A 17,489-nucleotide genomic window follows, 5' to 3' on the forward strand; every position below is an offset into this window, starting at 1 on the left:
CATCAATAGGGTAGCTTATGAGAAACCAGTGTCTGAACCTCCCCCGGTGTATATGAACACCAGGAAGTCTGTGATTGTTGCCCGATTGATAAATGACACAAAACTCAGATAAGTTTTGTGGGTGCTTTATTAAGGGCCCGGGGAACTGGGGGACTCACGTCCCAAAGTCCGAGCCCCCAAATTCACGTATGGGTGCTTCCCTCTTATACATGCGATTCACAACAAAGTCTCCAAGGAACATTTTCCCCGTTCCCCTTGCCTAGCCTCCAAGAAACAGTTCCCCGTTCCCCTTGCCTGGTCACAGACCCCTTGTGATACATTCCTTGGTTCACAAACAAGATCATTAATCCTCTGCTTATCTTATTCTAAGAGCATTGTATGCTGCCTCTAGACAGGTTAGCATTCTTACTTTCTTGCACTAGTTTAATTATTTATTAAATCCCTAAGACTACCTGCTAGGTTACACACAAAACTCAACACACTTTTCAACGGCTACAAAACTGCTTTTTAACAAACCAGTTCACACACAACTCACTATAATTAAATATTTTGCTAAATTTCATTTCTTTTCCAACATTTCCCCCCTTTTGAGGATCCTTCAGTCCTGCTGCAAGGATGCTCAATCAACAGTATTGACAGTAACATCTTCATAACGAGGTGGGGAATGTTCTTCATTCTGCCGCCCACGGGTCATCGCCTTCAGCAACCGGAGAGATCGCCTCTTTTCCTTTTCGATCACACCTAAGAGACATCTATATACAATCCATATAGTCACTAGAAATACTAAAAACATTAGTACATACTGTATAGCAGACGTAATCCAGCCAGACAGGTGAAGCCCCAAAGAATCAAATACTGCTCCTATCCAATTATGCTGTGCTTCCCTTTCAATTTCCTTGGTTTTTGTTTCCACTTCTGCCAGTTGAGAAATATCTTTCTCAACTTCAAGTGTAACATTTGGAATGTGTACACAGCAATGATCTATTCTCCTACTCAGGTAACCACAAACTCCATGTTCCTTTAACAGTAGCAAATCCAATGCCATTCTGTTTTGTAGGGTCATTCTTGATGTAGCTTGCAATTGCAAATTTAGATCTTTAAATCCCTTCTTAGTAGCTGCTGCCAACCTTTCTGTCTGTCCTAACAAATTGTTGAGCGTTTCCCTGTTTCGATATGTCGCTACCGGAGGGAATAATGACTCCAATATCCATCCAAATTGCACTCCTGAGCCAGGTTCATGCCACTGCTCCTCTAGGGATTCTTCCCTCTTTCTGAGTCCTTTCCTTTGGATCTATTCTGTTTCCAGTATGGACACAATGTGGGAACCCCTAGGGTGATTTGTGTTACTGATCCATCTAGAGGTAAATGTGTGGTCCACTGTCCGTGTCCCAACACCCAGACTAGATTTCCAGGGCTATGCACAGTAGTATATCTGCAATCTATAGGCCCATCCATGGACTCTCTGCTAACCGTGTGATCATACCCCCTACACTCGCATCCCCACTTTAATGCCATTTTCACCGGTACCAATCCGATTCGGTCTTCCAGTGTATCACATGTAAAAACCTCAGTACAATTCCAATCCTCTTTCTGCGGTCTGAACTCTCGGGAAGATGTAGACGTGATAAGGGCCCTATAATGTGACTGATTCTTTACTCCTGACCATTGGATGCACCATTGTACTTCCCCAAGGTAATTATAGTGTTCCAAAACACTAGGTCCCCATAATGTCTTCCAACTATTCCAGGTGTCAAAATTCTGTGTGACATTCTGACAACTCATCTCATTTTGTTGGGATTTCGTTCTATTGTATCATTAACCTCCCGTCTACTCCTACCATGTCTCTGTAAGGATAACATCATTCTGTCATGCCTCCACCATGCATTTCCTATTCTAGGATTAGTGACACTCCACCACCCACAACCTTTGTCTTCCTTTCCCCACCAATTGGTCCCGTCCTCTATTCTGTCCCAGGTCAGTTCCCTATTTTGCTTCCACCATTTGACCCAAAGGTTCCTTTGATATCTTGATCTTACTAGGAAGGAACAATTTATTCTGAGAGGTGGCCCATCCCACATGTCCACTGCCATTGATACTGGATTAACCTTTATGTTTTCAGCACGATCCCCTGTCCATGGCAAAACCCTCATACTCACTCTTTTGTAATCAAAACTATCCCGTATTTTGACCAAACATGTATATTCTCCCGTATCGTTTGTGGTTACCTTGGTAAGATTCAGTACCGTGTTTCCTTGTTGTTTATCCTGATCCCAACCGACTCCTATCTTGCCTCGGCTTCTTTCAGCCCCCCGTTGCCATATTGCAATAACTTCACCGGCCTCAACTTTCTGGCTGTCAAAGATAACACAAGTTAATTGAACATCCATCCCTTCCATGACTGTAACCTTTGTTTCTTCAACCTGTACTAGAGTAGACCCTTGAACGGGTACTAGTCTCATGATCACTAGCAGTAATATAATTAAGAAGGCGGCTTTGCGCGGAAGATCATCCGGGTTGGAGACACTATCTGGGTTTCCCACTGGAACGGTGCCTTCTTTACCCTGGTGTAATGGATCCAAGCATCCATCCCCTGGACCTTCACCGCCGTGTAGGTCGTCATCATCACCTGGTGGGGTCCGCTCCATGATTCCCGTAGCGGATCCGTGATCCACTTCTTGACGTACACCGGGTCCCCAGGCTGGATGTCGTGGACAGAATTCTCCAGCGTGAGCGGTCTATTCCACTGTAACGTATTTCTTAAAGAATTCAAGATCTTATTAAGTGACATAACATACTCTGCAATCGCCTGGTCCCCACTCACATGTACCTCCCCTTTTAATACAGTTGCATGATATGGTTTGCCATATAATATCTCATGTGGACTTACGCCTACCTTTTCCCTTGGTTTAATTCGAATCCTGAGTAGGGCCAAAGGCAAAGCTTGAGGCCAGTGCAGTTTAGCTTCCTGGCAAATCTTTTTGATTTGTCCTTTCAGGGTTTGATTCATCCTTTCCACCTGCCCACTAGACTGAGGTCTCCAGGGGGTATGCAAATTCCAGGTTATATCTAACATTCGAGCTAATTCCTGCACTACCCCGGCTATAAAATGTGGACCCCTATCTGATGACAATCCTAAAGGTACTCCAAATCTTGGTATTATTTCTTTTAACAAGGTTTTTACCACCTCCTTAGCCTGATTAGTTCTACATGGAAAAGCTTCCGGCCACCCTGAGAACGTACATACGTACACTAACAAGTATCTGTATCCCTGTGCCCTAGGCAATTCAGAAAAATCAACTTGCCAGTAATCTCCTGGTTGTGGCCCGACTTGCAACTTTCCCATTTGTATTTGTCTCCTAACTACTGGATTATTTTTCAAACATACTGGGCACATTGCATTAACTCTTTTTGCCATTGTTAACATCTGATTAGAGATTATCTCATTCTTCAAAAATTTTACCAATACTTCTGCCCCCCAATGACATTTATTATGTTCTGATTCCAAAATAAATTTCATTATGCGGGTAGGTACCACTATTTGTCCCATTGGTGTAACGTACCACCCAAGTTGATTCTTCTGTGCCCCTAGCAAGTTTATTAGTTTTCCATCTTCTATTGAATATTTGGGCTCCTGATTCAGGTATGGGGTAGCCGGATTTGTTCTTACCGGTACCAATGCCATTTGAGTCCATACTTCCCGTGCCACTTGCCGAGCTGTAACATCAGCAAATCGATTTCCTCTGTAAACGTCTCCTTCCACAGTCTGATGTCCTCTAACATGCATTACTGCAACTGCTTTGGGACTGTGTACCGCATCCAGTAGCTGTAGCACTTCTTCCCGGTGCTTGATGTTGGTTCCCTGTGAATTCAAAAGCCCCCTTTCCTTCCATAACGCCCCATGTACATGAACCACACCAAAGGCATATTTAGAATCTGTCCAGATATTGACCCTTTGTCCTTGCTCAAATACAGGGCTCTGGTGAGTCCAATCACCTCTGCCTTCTGGGCCGAAGTTCCAGGTAACAAAGCCTTTGCCTCTATTACCCGATCCAATGTTACCACTGCATACCCGGCATAGCGAGTCCCATTCTCGACAAAACTGGATCCATCAGTGTATAGTTCCCATTCAGGTTCTTCCAATGGTTCATCCTTTAGGTTGGGTCTGCTGGCATATACTTGTTCAATTACCTCTACGCAATCATGCACCAGTCCCCCAGCTTCCTGGTCACTGCGTAAAAACTCTGCTGGATTAACATGATTAGTAGTCCTTATTTCAATATCATCCTGTTCTCTCAGGATGGCCTGGTATTGCAACATTTGACTGGATGATAGCCAGTGACCCCCCTTTTGCTCCAAAACGGCCATGACCATATGGGGAACAAACACTTTCATTTTTGCCCCCAAAGTCAATTTCCGGGCCTCTTGAATAAGAATTATTGTTGCCGCCACGGCTCGTAAACATGAGGGCCACCCGGAACTTACCGAATCCAGTTGTTTAGAGAAGTATCCCACTGGCCTCTTCCAGGATCCCACCTTCTGGGTGAGGACCCCCAATGCCAGTTTTTGCCTCTCATTCACGAACAACTGGAATTCCTTGGTCAGGTCAGGGAGTCCTAGGGCTGGGGCCTCCTTTAGTGCCTGCTTCAGTTCCTGGAAGGCCTTCTTTTGCTGTGTCGTCCACTCCAACCGATGCTGCTTCAAGGCCTCATATAGTGGCTTGGCTAGGAGACCGAAATTTATGATCCACAGTCGACACCATCCCACCATTCCTAGAAAAGATCTCAATTCCTGATGGTTACGAGGCAAAGGAATTGCACATATTGCCTCTATTCAGTTTACTCCCAAACTTCTCTGCCCTTGTGTGATCTCACAACCGAGGTAAATAACGCTATTTTTGACCAATTGAGCTTTTTCCTTAGAAACCCGATACCCTGCTTGGCCAAGCATGTTGAGTAATTTAATTGTTAATTCCACACACATTTCCCTTTCCTTAGTAGCCAGAAAAATGTCGTCCACGTACTGCAGGACTACATACAAGGATGGGGATATTGTTACCTGGGTTATCTTCCATTCCTCCAGCTCCTTGGCCAGTTGGTTTCCAAAAATAGTAGGGGAGCATTTAAATCCCTGTGGGAGTCTCGTCCACATAAGCTGCTTCTTTCTCCCAAAATCAGGACTCTCCCACTTGAAGGCAAAATATTTCCTACTCTCTATTGTCAGTGGGATGCAGAAGAAGGCATCTTTAAGGTCAATCACTGAGAACCATTTAAACTCCTCTGATACAGATGTTAACAAAGTATAAGGATTAGCAACAACTGGATGTATGTCTTTCACTATTTCATTAATAGCCCTTAAGTCCTGTACCAAACGGTACTTACCATTAGGTTTCTTTACTGGAAAAATTGGAGTATTATACTCCGATTCACATTCCTGTAATATTCCTTGAACCAAAAATTGTTTAATTAACGGGGCTACTCCCCTCCTTGCCTCAAGCTTCAAGGGGTATTGCTTTATCCTCACTGGTCGGGCCCCTTCCTTTAGTTCCACCTTTACTGGCTGCGCAGCTTTAGATTTTCCGGGGACCCCTGACTCCCATACCCAGGGTACTACAGCCTGCTCAATTTCTTCTGGAATAGGAGAGGCATCCACTTCCTTGATCACAAAAATGCCTGCTATTTGTTCCTCAGGTATTTCCAATTTCACCCTTCCCCCTTCAAATATTATTTTCACATTAAGTCGGGACAACAGATCTCTGCCAAGAAGGGGTGTGGGGCAGTTTGGCATATACAAAAATTGGTGATCTAATTCCTTCCCCCCAAACCTAAGATTTAAAGGTTGTAAAAATGGTTGTTCCTCTAGCTTCCCTGTTGCCCCCACCACCTGTACCTTTGTGTCACTCAAAGGTCCCAATCGTCTATTGAGTACAGAATAAGTAGCTCCAGTGTCTACCATAAATTCTTGATCCTTTCCATCTATTTCTAAAACTACCCTTAAATCCTTTTCTAGTCAGCTTTGATTCTGATAGTTTCCCAAAACTAGTGCTTGAGCGACTTCTGCTGGTCCTCCCGTGAATCCTCCCACAGGGGCATTTCCCATTGGGGCTGTCCTTAATCCCATGTTTCCCATGCCCATACCTCCTCTAACCAGGCATTCATTTTTCCAGTGTCCCAATTGTCGGCAAAACGCACACTGGTTTGGATCCAACCTCCCCATGTTATAGTATCTAATAATACCTGTAAATCATTCCAGTCGGATTCTGAGTCTTTATTACCATTTTAACCACCCTTGCCACCCTTTCAGGATCCTCCCGATAACTCCCCGCTGATTGCTTCCATATTACCAAATCCCCGGGGGAGAAAGGCACCTTTATAAGTATCCTTTCTCCCTGTGGTCCCACAGCTTCCCTCAATGGCGCAATTAATGTGGCCCCTTCTGCCCCTTCCTTCCCTTGCGAGTCCGCCCTGCTAACGAAGTTCTTTTAACACTCTCATTCTTTTCACCATCACCACCATCACTATCACTCTCACTAGATCCCGTTTTTATAGCTATATCCGCAGGGGGAGCAGGGGGCACATTAGGAGCAACCGGAACCCTTGGAGGTGCTATACAATAAGACAAATCTTCCTCGATTGAAGGATACAAATTACGCTCCTTTCTTTCTTTACATCCCACACACTCACTTTCATCATTCACTTCTAAAACCAAAATACCACATTCCTTTTGCCATTCCTCTTTCCGATATAAAACGAAAAATAAATCCAAATATGGTATTTCATCCCATTTCTCATTCCTCCTTAAAAATTGCATCAAAGATTCCATTATCCCCAATTCCAGTGTACCATTCACCGGCCATCCCGCTTCCCCAATCTCATATTCAGGCCACCAATGATTACAATAATCTATCATTTTACTTTTATCCAATTCTTGATAATACCCTTCACTTTTCCACCGTTTCAATATACAACCTAATGGTGTATTTCCAGGTATTTTACCATTGGCTTGCACTAAGGTTTTAAAAGTTTTAAAAGACATCATATTACAACCTTTAATTCCACTATTAATCCCAATAAACCAATATACCTTAAACCAATATACCTTCTCGCCGTCCTTCCCTAAAACAAACAGGAGGCGAGTTCCGGTCCTGCGTCCTTAGACGTCTTATGGCCGGAGCCTAGGCTTTTTTTTTACCAACCACCAAATCCAAATTCAATTATCACCTTTTTTTTCCAATATAAAGCACCTTCGGGCTTACCTTAATGCAGTTTGTCCGACAGGCGCAGGGGGTCGGGCACGACCGATGACTCCCCGAGAAGTGCTCGGTGCCGGCTTGGAGTGGATCGGGACGCGAACCGCCCCAGCAGCCCTCGGAGTCCTGCCGCGGTCGCCAGAAAACTGTTGCCCGATTGATAAATGACACAAAACTCAGATAAGTTTTGTGGGTGCTTTATTAAGGGCCCGGGGAACTGGGGGACTCACGTCCCAAAGTCCGAGCCCCCAAATTCATGTATGGGTGCTTCCCTCTTATACATGCGATTCACAACAAAGTCTCCAAGGAACAGTTTCCCCGTTCCCCTTGCCTAGCCTCCAAGAAACAGTTCCCCGTTCCCCTTGCCTGGTCACAGACCCCTTGTGATACATTCCTTGGTTCACAAACAAGATCATTAATCCTCTGCTTATCTTATTCTAAGAGCATTGTATGCTGCCTCTAGACAGGTTAGCATTCTTACTTTCTTGCACTAGTTTAATTATTTATTAAATCCCTAAGACTACCTGCTAGGTTACACACAAAACTCAACACACTTTTCAACGGCTACAAAACTGCTTTTTAACAAACCAGTTCACACACAACTCACTATAATTAAATATTTTGCTAAATTTCATTTCTTTTCCAACATGATAACCTAAGTGAATCAGACTGTTGGTGTAATTTCACCTTGATACAGCCTGTAGAAGTGACCTGCCTTTGAGCTCAAATTACTATCAGACTTTCATTTGAATTCAAAGTGGACACTGCACTTTTTACCGCAGCAGGGCCTTATACACCCCATACTAGTTCAGACTCTACCCAAACTCCAAGCTTGAACCTAACGTAGTAAAGAATGTGACTGAACAACAGCTCCTTAAGTCATTTTCCAAGCTGGTGGGCTGAACACTCAGGCAATGGCTGGTTAAGGGTGCTGAACTGCAGGTGGTGAATTAACCCAAGCAAGGGAGGTGATTTTCTTTATTTATAGCTATCCCTTTTCCTACTGAGATCTGGATCAGTGATTGTCCCAGTCTGAGGTGGTTGGATTCTGCTTAAAAGAGGTAGAGAGAGAGACCCCCCCCTCAGAGCTCAGCAGCAGGCTGTAGGATTTTGAGCATCACTTTTGTGCTGAGTGTTTCAAGTAGCAGAAACCTGATCCCAGTTTCTTCTGAGGCACTGCAATGAATTTAGGCTCTTCTCTCAGACTTCCCCTTCATTATTTACTTGAGGCTTGGACCTGAAGCTAAGGGCAAGGTGGGTGAGGTTTCGTAGACCAGGAGAGACATTCCTGCTTGCCTCACATCTGGGAAATCAGGTGCTCTGGAGGGGGAAGGAGATTCCCTGGGGTCTCTACATTTCAGAACAAACATCTGCCTCAAATATGACTTAAACCTCTGTCAGATACACTTGTGAAGTGTGTCTGAATTTGCAATGTGAGCCCAGCACATCCCTCTGGCAGGGAGGGATGGTCATGGACAGAAAGCAGTTCCTGTTCCCCATAACAAACATCTAACTGGCATATTGGGGACAAGATTAGGAGTTTTAAATGGAATTGATTCAGAAATACTGGTGAATAAACTGGCCACTGCAGCAGGTAGCCTAACAAAATTGAAGCAGCCTTTATAGTAATCTCTATTGGCATTAGAAACTAGCCAGTGACAGATTTCAAAAGTACTGCCAAAGTAAGGAAGTATGAAAAGGCCAGGGACCAAGACCACAAGTTGATAGTAGAAGCACTAAGTATAGTTCAAGATAATGTGTCTTTAGCTTTCAGTTGTATACAAGCACAGTTATGGATACAAGCAACAGCAGCTCTGATCATATGGGAAAGGGGTGAAGGTAATTTTCCAGCTGAAATTCAAGAAATTGTGTGGGATAAGGCAATTGATTTTAAAAGGAAGTTTCAATCTTGGTGGACTATGGTGAATTTCACCTATGATCCTGTTTCTAATGTGGCAACTGCCTTTGTGCTTACCATACATAATGCCACTATTTATGTTATCCATCCCATTGTTGCTCTAGGATTAAACCATGAAAAAACAATACTCTATCCTTCAGAACATAGAGTGTGGGCATGAAAGATGAATGGAAAGTGGCAGACAGTAAACTTGGAATCCTGCATTACTAGAGAACAGATGGGATTCATTTGTGAAAGCAATACTATTAATGCTCAGGATGTGTGTTTGGACACTGAGCAGAGTATTCGTCACTTTGAAATGCATCCAGTCACTGACCAGAAAACTGTGCTTGTATATACTGGAAAAGGGTGTATGCTTGAGAACTGCCTGTGCTGCTGTACAAATTGATAGCAATGATGTTATTCTGTCTAGTAGAAACCATTCTAATCTCTGTATTTGTAATTGTGTTAAGATTATTGGGTGTGATTTTTCGTATTTAGTACCAGTAACATCCCACCAGCTGATTTAAGCCAATTACACAATGTATCACAGACTACCACCTACCCCTAGTGGGATCAACCTTACATTGGTAAAACAAGTAATTAAGCACCAAGACCTATTGGAAGGCTTGAAAGGAATCCAAGGAAGCGGAAAGGAAACCTTAATTACTGTCCAACATGATACAAAGGAGATAACTAGAGTTCTACAAAGAACAAAACAAAATATGGATCATCACTGGTGGGATGTGATCTTTGGGTGGTCACCAACTGCGAATGGAATCTTTAATAGGTTGTGCCACCCCATTGTAGTTTTACTAATATTAGTTGGGATAAGCTTAGGATTATCTATTATATTGTTAATTTGGAACTGGAGAATGCTACAACAAATAGCTATACTAACCTCTTTGTCAAACGTACATGGTGAAGCGTTAAAAGACACTTATTGTCGTGAGGGTTTTCATTAAGTAAAAGAATTTACTTATTTCCTAGGAAAGGGGGGAATGAGACAGAGTAAAGATCCATTCTGAATTAGGTGAAGTGTCTAAGAAAGGTGAAAAGGCCAAAGTTGAAGGAAAAACTTGCATGCCGAGACAGCAAGGAGACAGAGAAAGAAAAACAGAAAAGACCACAAGGTCAATTTGGCCCCGACTTAGAAATTCCTTTGATAAAGAAGAACTGGTGCTAAATGTCACGCAGAATGAATATGTATGAACTTATTGTGAAACTGTATGCATATGCATTTGGAAGGGGGATAAAAGAAGACCCGAGGTCTTCAGAGGTACGCATGCCTTGTTGGGGGACTTGTGTCCGGCGCACCTTGTAATGAAAGCATACCGGGCTTTACAACTTTTATAAAGTTGTGAGGTTTCTTCTTTTCTCTGCAAAACACTGGGACAGGCAATTTCTCCTCGATTATCTCATCAGCTCCAGCTGGGAGAGTGGGATAAGAGAGGGGACTAGATGGTTCTGACTCCACCCAGAAGGAGGTTTGTTGCAGTCTAAATCCTGGGGCTGAGAGGAGGGTATCAAGTGAAAAGCTAAAGCTTTTTGTTTCATTTGGAGTAGGTTTTTTTTGTTTTATTTGTTGAAGGGTAAATGCCTTAGCTTGCACTGAGTTCTTGCAGGGCTTTTGAGTTAACAATAGAGGGTGTATTTGTGAAAGGTGCTGGAAAACCCTGGTGGCTGCATGGAGCTCTTCCTGGGTGAGTAAATATTGTACTGGCTCATACTATGGCAACAGGAAAAATAGCAATACTTCAGCAAGCTCTTACTCCTTGTTTGGGAAATGCAGCCCTCTTTGTGCTCAGTTAAAAGCAATCTTTAAGGGTGAAAGCTTTGTGTTTTTTTTCCCAGAGACAGCATAAAAAGACTTTTCCAAGGGTTTTTTGCCAAATCACTGATGCCAGTGATACTGGACTCATGTGGCTGGGACCCAGTATCATTTACAAGAACACAAATTCACTGTTTCTGCAAACTAACTGGAGAATTCTTTTGCCTTTGAAAATCAAGCACTGAGATAATGTATTGGCAGGCAGGAAAGGGAGAAATTCAGTTGCAGAGGCTCACTAGGCTCAAGATAGAACTCCACAAAGCTTGGAAAAACAGCTTTCTGTGGCTCTGCTGAGTTCCTGTTAATTACTTAGCCAGACATGACCTTGCACAACTTCTTCAACACCAGGGACTAGGAGATCTTCTGTGGTAAACAGAGCCCATAATAACCCTGTTCTCTAATCTCTGTTTCTGTAGCTGATGCCACCCTTAATAAAAGTGTGTGTGTGTGTGTCTATATATATGTTTATCTCCCTGAGGCACCTAATTGACAAATGGCTTTGTGAGGGAATAGGAACATTTGGGTTGCAGGAAGTCATTACACAGGCACAGGTTGACTTGTTTGATTACTGTTACATGCCAATATTGCTATCAAGGGACTGGCTGGGTATTAAAGCATTCCTGAGGGGTTTGGGTGGGCATGGCACCTTTAGAGAGCCTAGCGGAGAGTCCCTAAATCTCTGCTCTCTGTGAGCAGCCACAGCCCCTCCTCCCAAAGGCAGGGCAAGGCTTTGCCATCACTGAAATATCAGCCTCCTAAGTAGTTATTTTTGCCTTTCAAGCAAAGCTGCTGTGCCTTACAGGGTGAAGGCAGGTCTGCTGGTTCTTAATTGCCTCCTTCCCCAGTGACTTGGGAGATTGTTCTCTAACTGGCTGTAATTACCCTTTTCTGTAAACTAACCAAAGTGCACTCTGCTTTCAGTGTTATGCTCATTAACAGGATTCTCTTCTGTGGGTTAATGGATGCTGGGAATGTCCAGTCTGTAGGAGCAGACTGATTTGTGTAGCAAGTGTTTGTGAGTTACCCTGAGGAACAAACCTCTGCCAGGTTTGAAATGAAATCCATAATGTTGAGGACAGAGTATCTGTGGGTGCTCAAGCTGCAGGGTGGATTTATGTGTGAAACATTCACCTAAAAATGGGAGATAAACATTTTATTGTCCCCAAAAGAGAGTTTGAGGGGAAGGTTCGTTCTGAGCTTGTGCCTGCAGGAGATTTCTCCTTGTGGTTAGTGTTTGTGGTGTGATTACTTGTGTGAGGTGAGGAGGGGATTTATCCTATGAGTGGCATTTCTGGTGTTTTTGTGAGGAAGGTGGGCTGCTAATTTGACATTGAGAAATGTGGGGAAAATGAAAACTTCCCTTTGTACCCTGACTCGAACATAATGAATGAAAGAAGGCTCACCATGCATTGCTTTGAAAAAAAATTAAAAATGTCTGAATCCCAGGCAGATGTTTTTCCTTGTTATTGTTTAGTTGTTCAGCAGCGTGGACTGGTTGGTTTTCAGATGGATAAAGGCAAGCAGCACATAAATATAATTCTGAATGCTTTTAACAGCATCCAGCTCTTACTGCAGCCCCTGGATGTGGAGTTTTCTGCCGTGTCTCCTATAACGAGTGCAGAAGTGTGGCTGCTGTGCCAAGCACAGCTGGAAAGGTTTGCCTGGCAATGTTGTTGACTGCTGGACAGTAATGGGGGTGACTTGGGTTTTTTCCTGCATAATGAGGTGATTCCAGTGAGAGCTCAGCTCTGAATCTCCAAGTGTCCCTGTGTGGACACTGCTCTGCTGGCAGTGGGGGCTCTTGAACTGCTGTGGGACAGTAACATTAAGGCTTCCTTAGCGCAGCAAACCACATCAGAAAGGTGCTCTCAAAAAGGTGCAGGCAGGAAGCTATTGCTGAAAAACTTGTTTCACAAGTGCCTTTGGAGTGAGTTTCCTCTTGTGTACGAGCCCTTGCTCAGAGCATTTCCCCATGTATTTCCAGAGAGAAAGCACTTGATGCACAGTGCTCAGATCTCAAAGGCACCAGGCACTCCGAGTGCTTGGTGCTCAGAATCAGCCCTGATGAGCATTCATACACCTGATGTGGCTAATGGCTGTTCTGATGTGCAAAATTGTTTCAATTGTATGTGACTACTGCTCTTGCTGGGTGTTTGGCTACCCCAAAGGTCTGGAGAGGAGGCTGAGGAACATAGAAATTGTAGAAATGGAAGTAAGGGTTTAGAAATGAAATAGAAATGTGCTTTTGAAAACAAAAGGCTTGCTTATTGTTCCTGAAAGCATTGGGTATTTACAGGAAAAACCCTCCAGAATAAATGCTGCGGATTGTGATATTGCATGCTTAGGGATTCAATCAGTCTCTATGATTCCCACATGTGGAAAATTACAAGAAATAACTGTCTTGCTGTTGAGCTCTGTCTATTCTTTCCGAGCTGCACACATCTTTGAGAATTACTCTGACCAAATTTAATGGTGTCCCTGGATACAACAAATCAGGAAAATAAGTGTGGAAGAGCCCCCAGTGTGTAGTCTGTGGGCCTTTCACTCTGTCAGATGGTTATGTCACTTGCTCAAGTGCATGATGTGCTTCCACCCTGTCACTGGTAACTTTAAATGCTTACCTGCTAGTCTGTAATGAGAATTATCCTGATAACTCTTAGGAGTCATGCTGGGGCTGTGACTTCTTCAGGCTCTTTTTTTCCTTTTGCTCTTTGTTTTTTTTAAATGCAGTGATGGTGAGGTTTAAAAAGGCAACCGTCTTGTAGTGTTCTGGCTACTTGACAGCAATAGTGAGAGAAATAATACAGAACAGACCTCTAGAAGATATTATGTATGTGCAACATGTGTATGCCCCTACGTAGACACATCCATAAGTGCATCTCTGTATGTTTGTGGGAAAAATGCCTTTTCATCTCAGGCTGTGGTTTATGCATCTGCTGGCTGCACTTGTGCACTTCCAGCCCTTACCAGGAAAAAGGGCTGCTCAGCTTGTACAAGCTTTGCCTCCTTTTAAACTCCTATTAGCATGCACCCGTGTCTGGGATGGTATCCCCCAGTTCTTGCCTTACCTTCACATCGTTGACGTTCATCCTCGTCCCCTCCTTCCCCACGAAGATGTCGTCGATGTCCACCAGAATGTACCTCTCCAAGGAGAGCGTCAGCTTCTTCCCCGACAGGAAGGAGATGGCGTCGATGAAGATGAGCTTGTGGAGCCAGAAGGTCAGGTTGTTCCCAAAGAGGACTCTCTGGATGCCATCGTGCAGGCCCAGGTCCTGGATGACGGTCGCATGGAGAGCGGCGCGGGGCAGCGAGGCCGGGGTGGGCCTGGCAGGCTGCAGCTCGCCCAGCAGCACGGGCTGGTAGGTGGAGTGGTTGAACTGGAACACCGTCCAGTCCTGGCCGGGCAGGGGTCCCTGCTCCAGCCTGGGCGCTTTGGTGATGCGCAGCAGGGGCGAGCGAGGGTTCACCACGCAGTCTCGCAGGGCCACGTTGTTGTACAGCTGCAAGGGCAGCCCTTTCAGCCTGCTGCTGGGGGAGCTGTTCTCGTTGGCTTTATGAAAACCAATTATGCTAGCACTGTATTCCACACAGTATTTTTCCAGAAGCTCTCTATTCCACGAGTCCATGGACACATACTTTAAAATATTCTCGTATATAACGATGGTGTACTTCCCTCTCCCGTTGTCTGTGAGAGGGGGAATGTCCTCCTTGGCTGGTGCAATGACCATGTGGTACTGAAACTTGCTGGACTCGAGGATGGCTACGATGTCTTGCCCCAGCTGGGAGTACTGGCTTTCCATGAACAGGAGCACGGTGGGATCAGTCCTAGAGGGATCAATTGGCTTAGGTGTTCTCAGCTCCACAGACCTGTAGGGCAGAAGTTTGAGGTCCTCGCACTCTGCTTGCCCAGTGGTTTCCACGAGGGCCATTTCCTGCTTGTAGCTAGTGTAGAGGAAATAGGCGGAGACGACAATACTTGCCAAGCAGAAGGTGGCCAGGAGAATGACCAGCATTCGGAAGCTTCTGTGGAGCTTCCAGATGAGATTCATCTTTGGCAGGGCTTCCAGTTCCTGCTGGACTTAGCACTCTTCCAGGTGCTCCTCCTAATGTGCCATGGGAATGAGGAGTTGCAGAAGTTCCCTTTCCGAGGTGTTCATGTGACCATTGCAGTGCATTTATGAGGCGTTTGGGGAGGCTGTAAGGCTGTCAGAGCGGGAAGTCAAAGGATCGGGAAAGACAAATTGGAAGAGGTTTTCTCACAGAGCAGCAGCTGCCAATAATCAATGAAGAGGACTCTTAACATTATCTGCAACAAGAAGTAAAAGAAGAGTAAGTAAAAAAAATCCATAAAGCAATTAAAACCACACATTAAAAAGGCCAGTGATTGATACTGGTAATGTGAGTAAAGAGGGAAGTTCTGAGTAGTTCAAGGAGCACTCAGTGTCACTTGCTTTCTTGGTGCATTAAGATAAACTGCATTAAACAGCTCCCCCGTGTTCTTAGGATACAGAAATGAACTCTGAAGAAAACTAGTTGAGGATGTGCATCTCCTTATCTGCTTGTCTTATCTAAAATGTGTCGTTACTATTGCAGATGGAACAATGGAAGATTTTAGGGGCAACGTTTGGACCAAGTGAATATTTGTTAAATCTGGGACCATATTCTGCATCAAATTCAAACTGCATAAGGTATAAATTCTGTGTTGGGTTGAAAAACTAATGTTACCAAAGTGAAAGATATGACAGGAGTTTGAGGAGAGATTTGTAGGGCTTTCTCTCCAGTTTCCATTCTGCTCTTAGAGCAATCAGAGTTCATGGTCCGGTTTAGGAACTATAAAGATTCTGTGGGGATTTTCCAAATGAATGAGCAGGCTGCTACTAATGTGGGGTACAGCTGTGCTTGGCTCTGCCTCCCTCAGCGATCAGTGGGAGGTGCTGTGTAGAAGGAGAAGTACCTCAAGGAAGCTGTTTTAGTGCTGGGTGGGCAAGTAGGTGGTGTGTGTGCTGGTCCATGGCACCTCTGGCTGAAGCCCTCAGCCTCTGGTCTGTTCCTGTACGCATCAAGGACAGGGTGCTTAAACCTCATTGCTCTGAAGCCCTTGTGCAATTCCTGGCAGTTCTGCCTAAGTTCATGAGAAATTGCCACTGGTAACAATAAACCCCTGATTCAGAGGCAGTTAAAGCTAACTAAATAAATAGCCTTTGCTACTCTATGAATTTAAGCAGGAATTAACATCTTTGTGAATTATTGATATTGTTTGTTTATTGGAACAATGTGAGACAGTAAACAATGAACTATTTTGGAACTGCTGGGAAGAAATGCTTTTTCCAGGCAGATCCTTCCAAGTTGATGTGTCCTCTTCCATTAACTCAGATTACATTTTTGACTTGTGTTCTGAAAACTATTCATTCATCTTAAGGTTTGCACCTAAAACTGGAAAATGCTTGTAAGAAGCATTTAGAAAGAAGGAGTTTGTTTTCTGAGACCATTTGTGACGCTGGTGGGTTGAAGCTCTTATCTGATTTACCTTCCTCAGTTGGAAGTTTGGAAGGAGATATTGAGACCCCTGGATTCTGGGCTGTTCCAGTAGTGACCCTGCTCTGTCACATAACTGGCCAAGAGGGGAGTGAGGTAGGGAAATAGGAAACGTTTTATGCATTTACTCATTTCTTATGTGTGAGAGAACAAATGTAAGACGAATCACAGGTACCGTTAGGAAATTGAAGTCAACCTGATGATCTTAAAAGCATTTGCCCTGCTTTGGTGCTTCCCTTGTTCTACAATTGTCTGCCTGCTGGGATTTCACTTCTTATTAAACCTCCAATTAAGATTCCTTCAAAAGATAACACCGGATCAAGTGAAGCATCCTCTGCAAGATGGTGCTGGAGTTTGGGTGGCATTGAGGACTCCCTCAGGACTTTATCAGATCAGGACTCCTGCTCTCCGTGGGAGGGGCAGCCTCCAGGGCTGGGTCATGTGTCCCCCCAGCAAAGAGCTGACTGCAAAAAGCCTGTTCGGTCAGCACCAGACAGGCAGGTGACTGGGAAAGAATCTTGAACTCCCGCTCCCCGGGCTGTGCATCCTCGGCTTGCTTTGGGCACTAGAGGGCAATCGCTTCTTGCTTTTGCGAGGCAGCACCGGCTCTCCCCTCGCTCCGCAGCACACTGCCCTGCCCCCGGCCACGCTCCCGCCAGAAGGCGTCGCAAATCCCCAGGGCACGTAAAACACCTTAATTAAGACTCAGATGCTTAAAATTAAATAAAAGGCAGGAGTTCTCCTCGAAAAAATGTGCCGCTGGATCACCCTGGATGGTTTGCAAATGTTTCAGCCTCCACTTGTGACACAAGGGAATAGCTTGTGAGAAGACCTAAAATGGCACAGTTTTTCTTCAGTATTTGGCCCTGCTGGATCTCCTGGGTACTGGTATTGCAAGCTGTCAAAACAATCAACTTCGCCAATATTATAGCTTGTGTTACTAAAACAGGAGAAGCCCCTGACTTTATACTAGTCAAAAC

The 17,489-nt window shown here is 44.4% G+C and overlaps 1 protein-coding gene across 5 annotated transcripts in view; it reads right to left on the reverse strand.

Moving 5' to 3' along the window:
• The window catches only part of LOC134418637 (bifunctional heparan sulfate N-deacetylase/N-sulfotransferase 4-like), a 104,622-nt gene that overhangs the window by 75,792 nt on the left and 11,341 nt on the right, over positions 1 to 17,489 (reverse strand). For 4 of the 5 annotated variants that reach the window (XM_063157206.1, XM_063157205.1, XM_063157203.1 and 1 more), the window contains exon 2: positions 14,043 to 15,280. In XM_063157206.1, the coding sequence (XP_063013276.1) occupies positions 14,043 to 15,023 (981 nt within the window). In that variant the 5' untranslated portion in view covers positions 15,024 to 15,280. Of the gene's footprint in view, positions 1 to 109; positions 753 to 2,225; positions 2,757 to 7,252; positions 7,393 to 14,042; positions 15,281 to 17,489 lie in introns of those variants that run through there. The other variant, XM_063157202.1, reaches the window with a different exon arrangement.

This window comes from Melospiza melodia, chromosome 5, assembly GCF_035770615.1.
Source record: "Melospiza melodia melodia isolate bMelMel2 chromosome 5, bMelMel2.pri, whole genome shotgun sequence".
In the NCBI taxonomy this organism is placed as follows: domain Eukaryota; kingdom Metazoa; phylum Chordata; class Aves; order Passeriformes; family Passerellidae; genus Melospiza; species Melospiza melodia.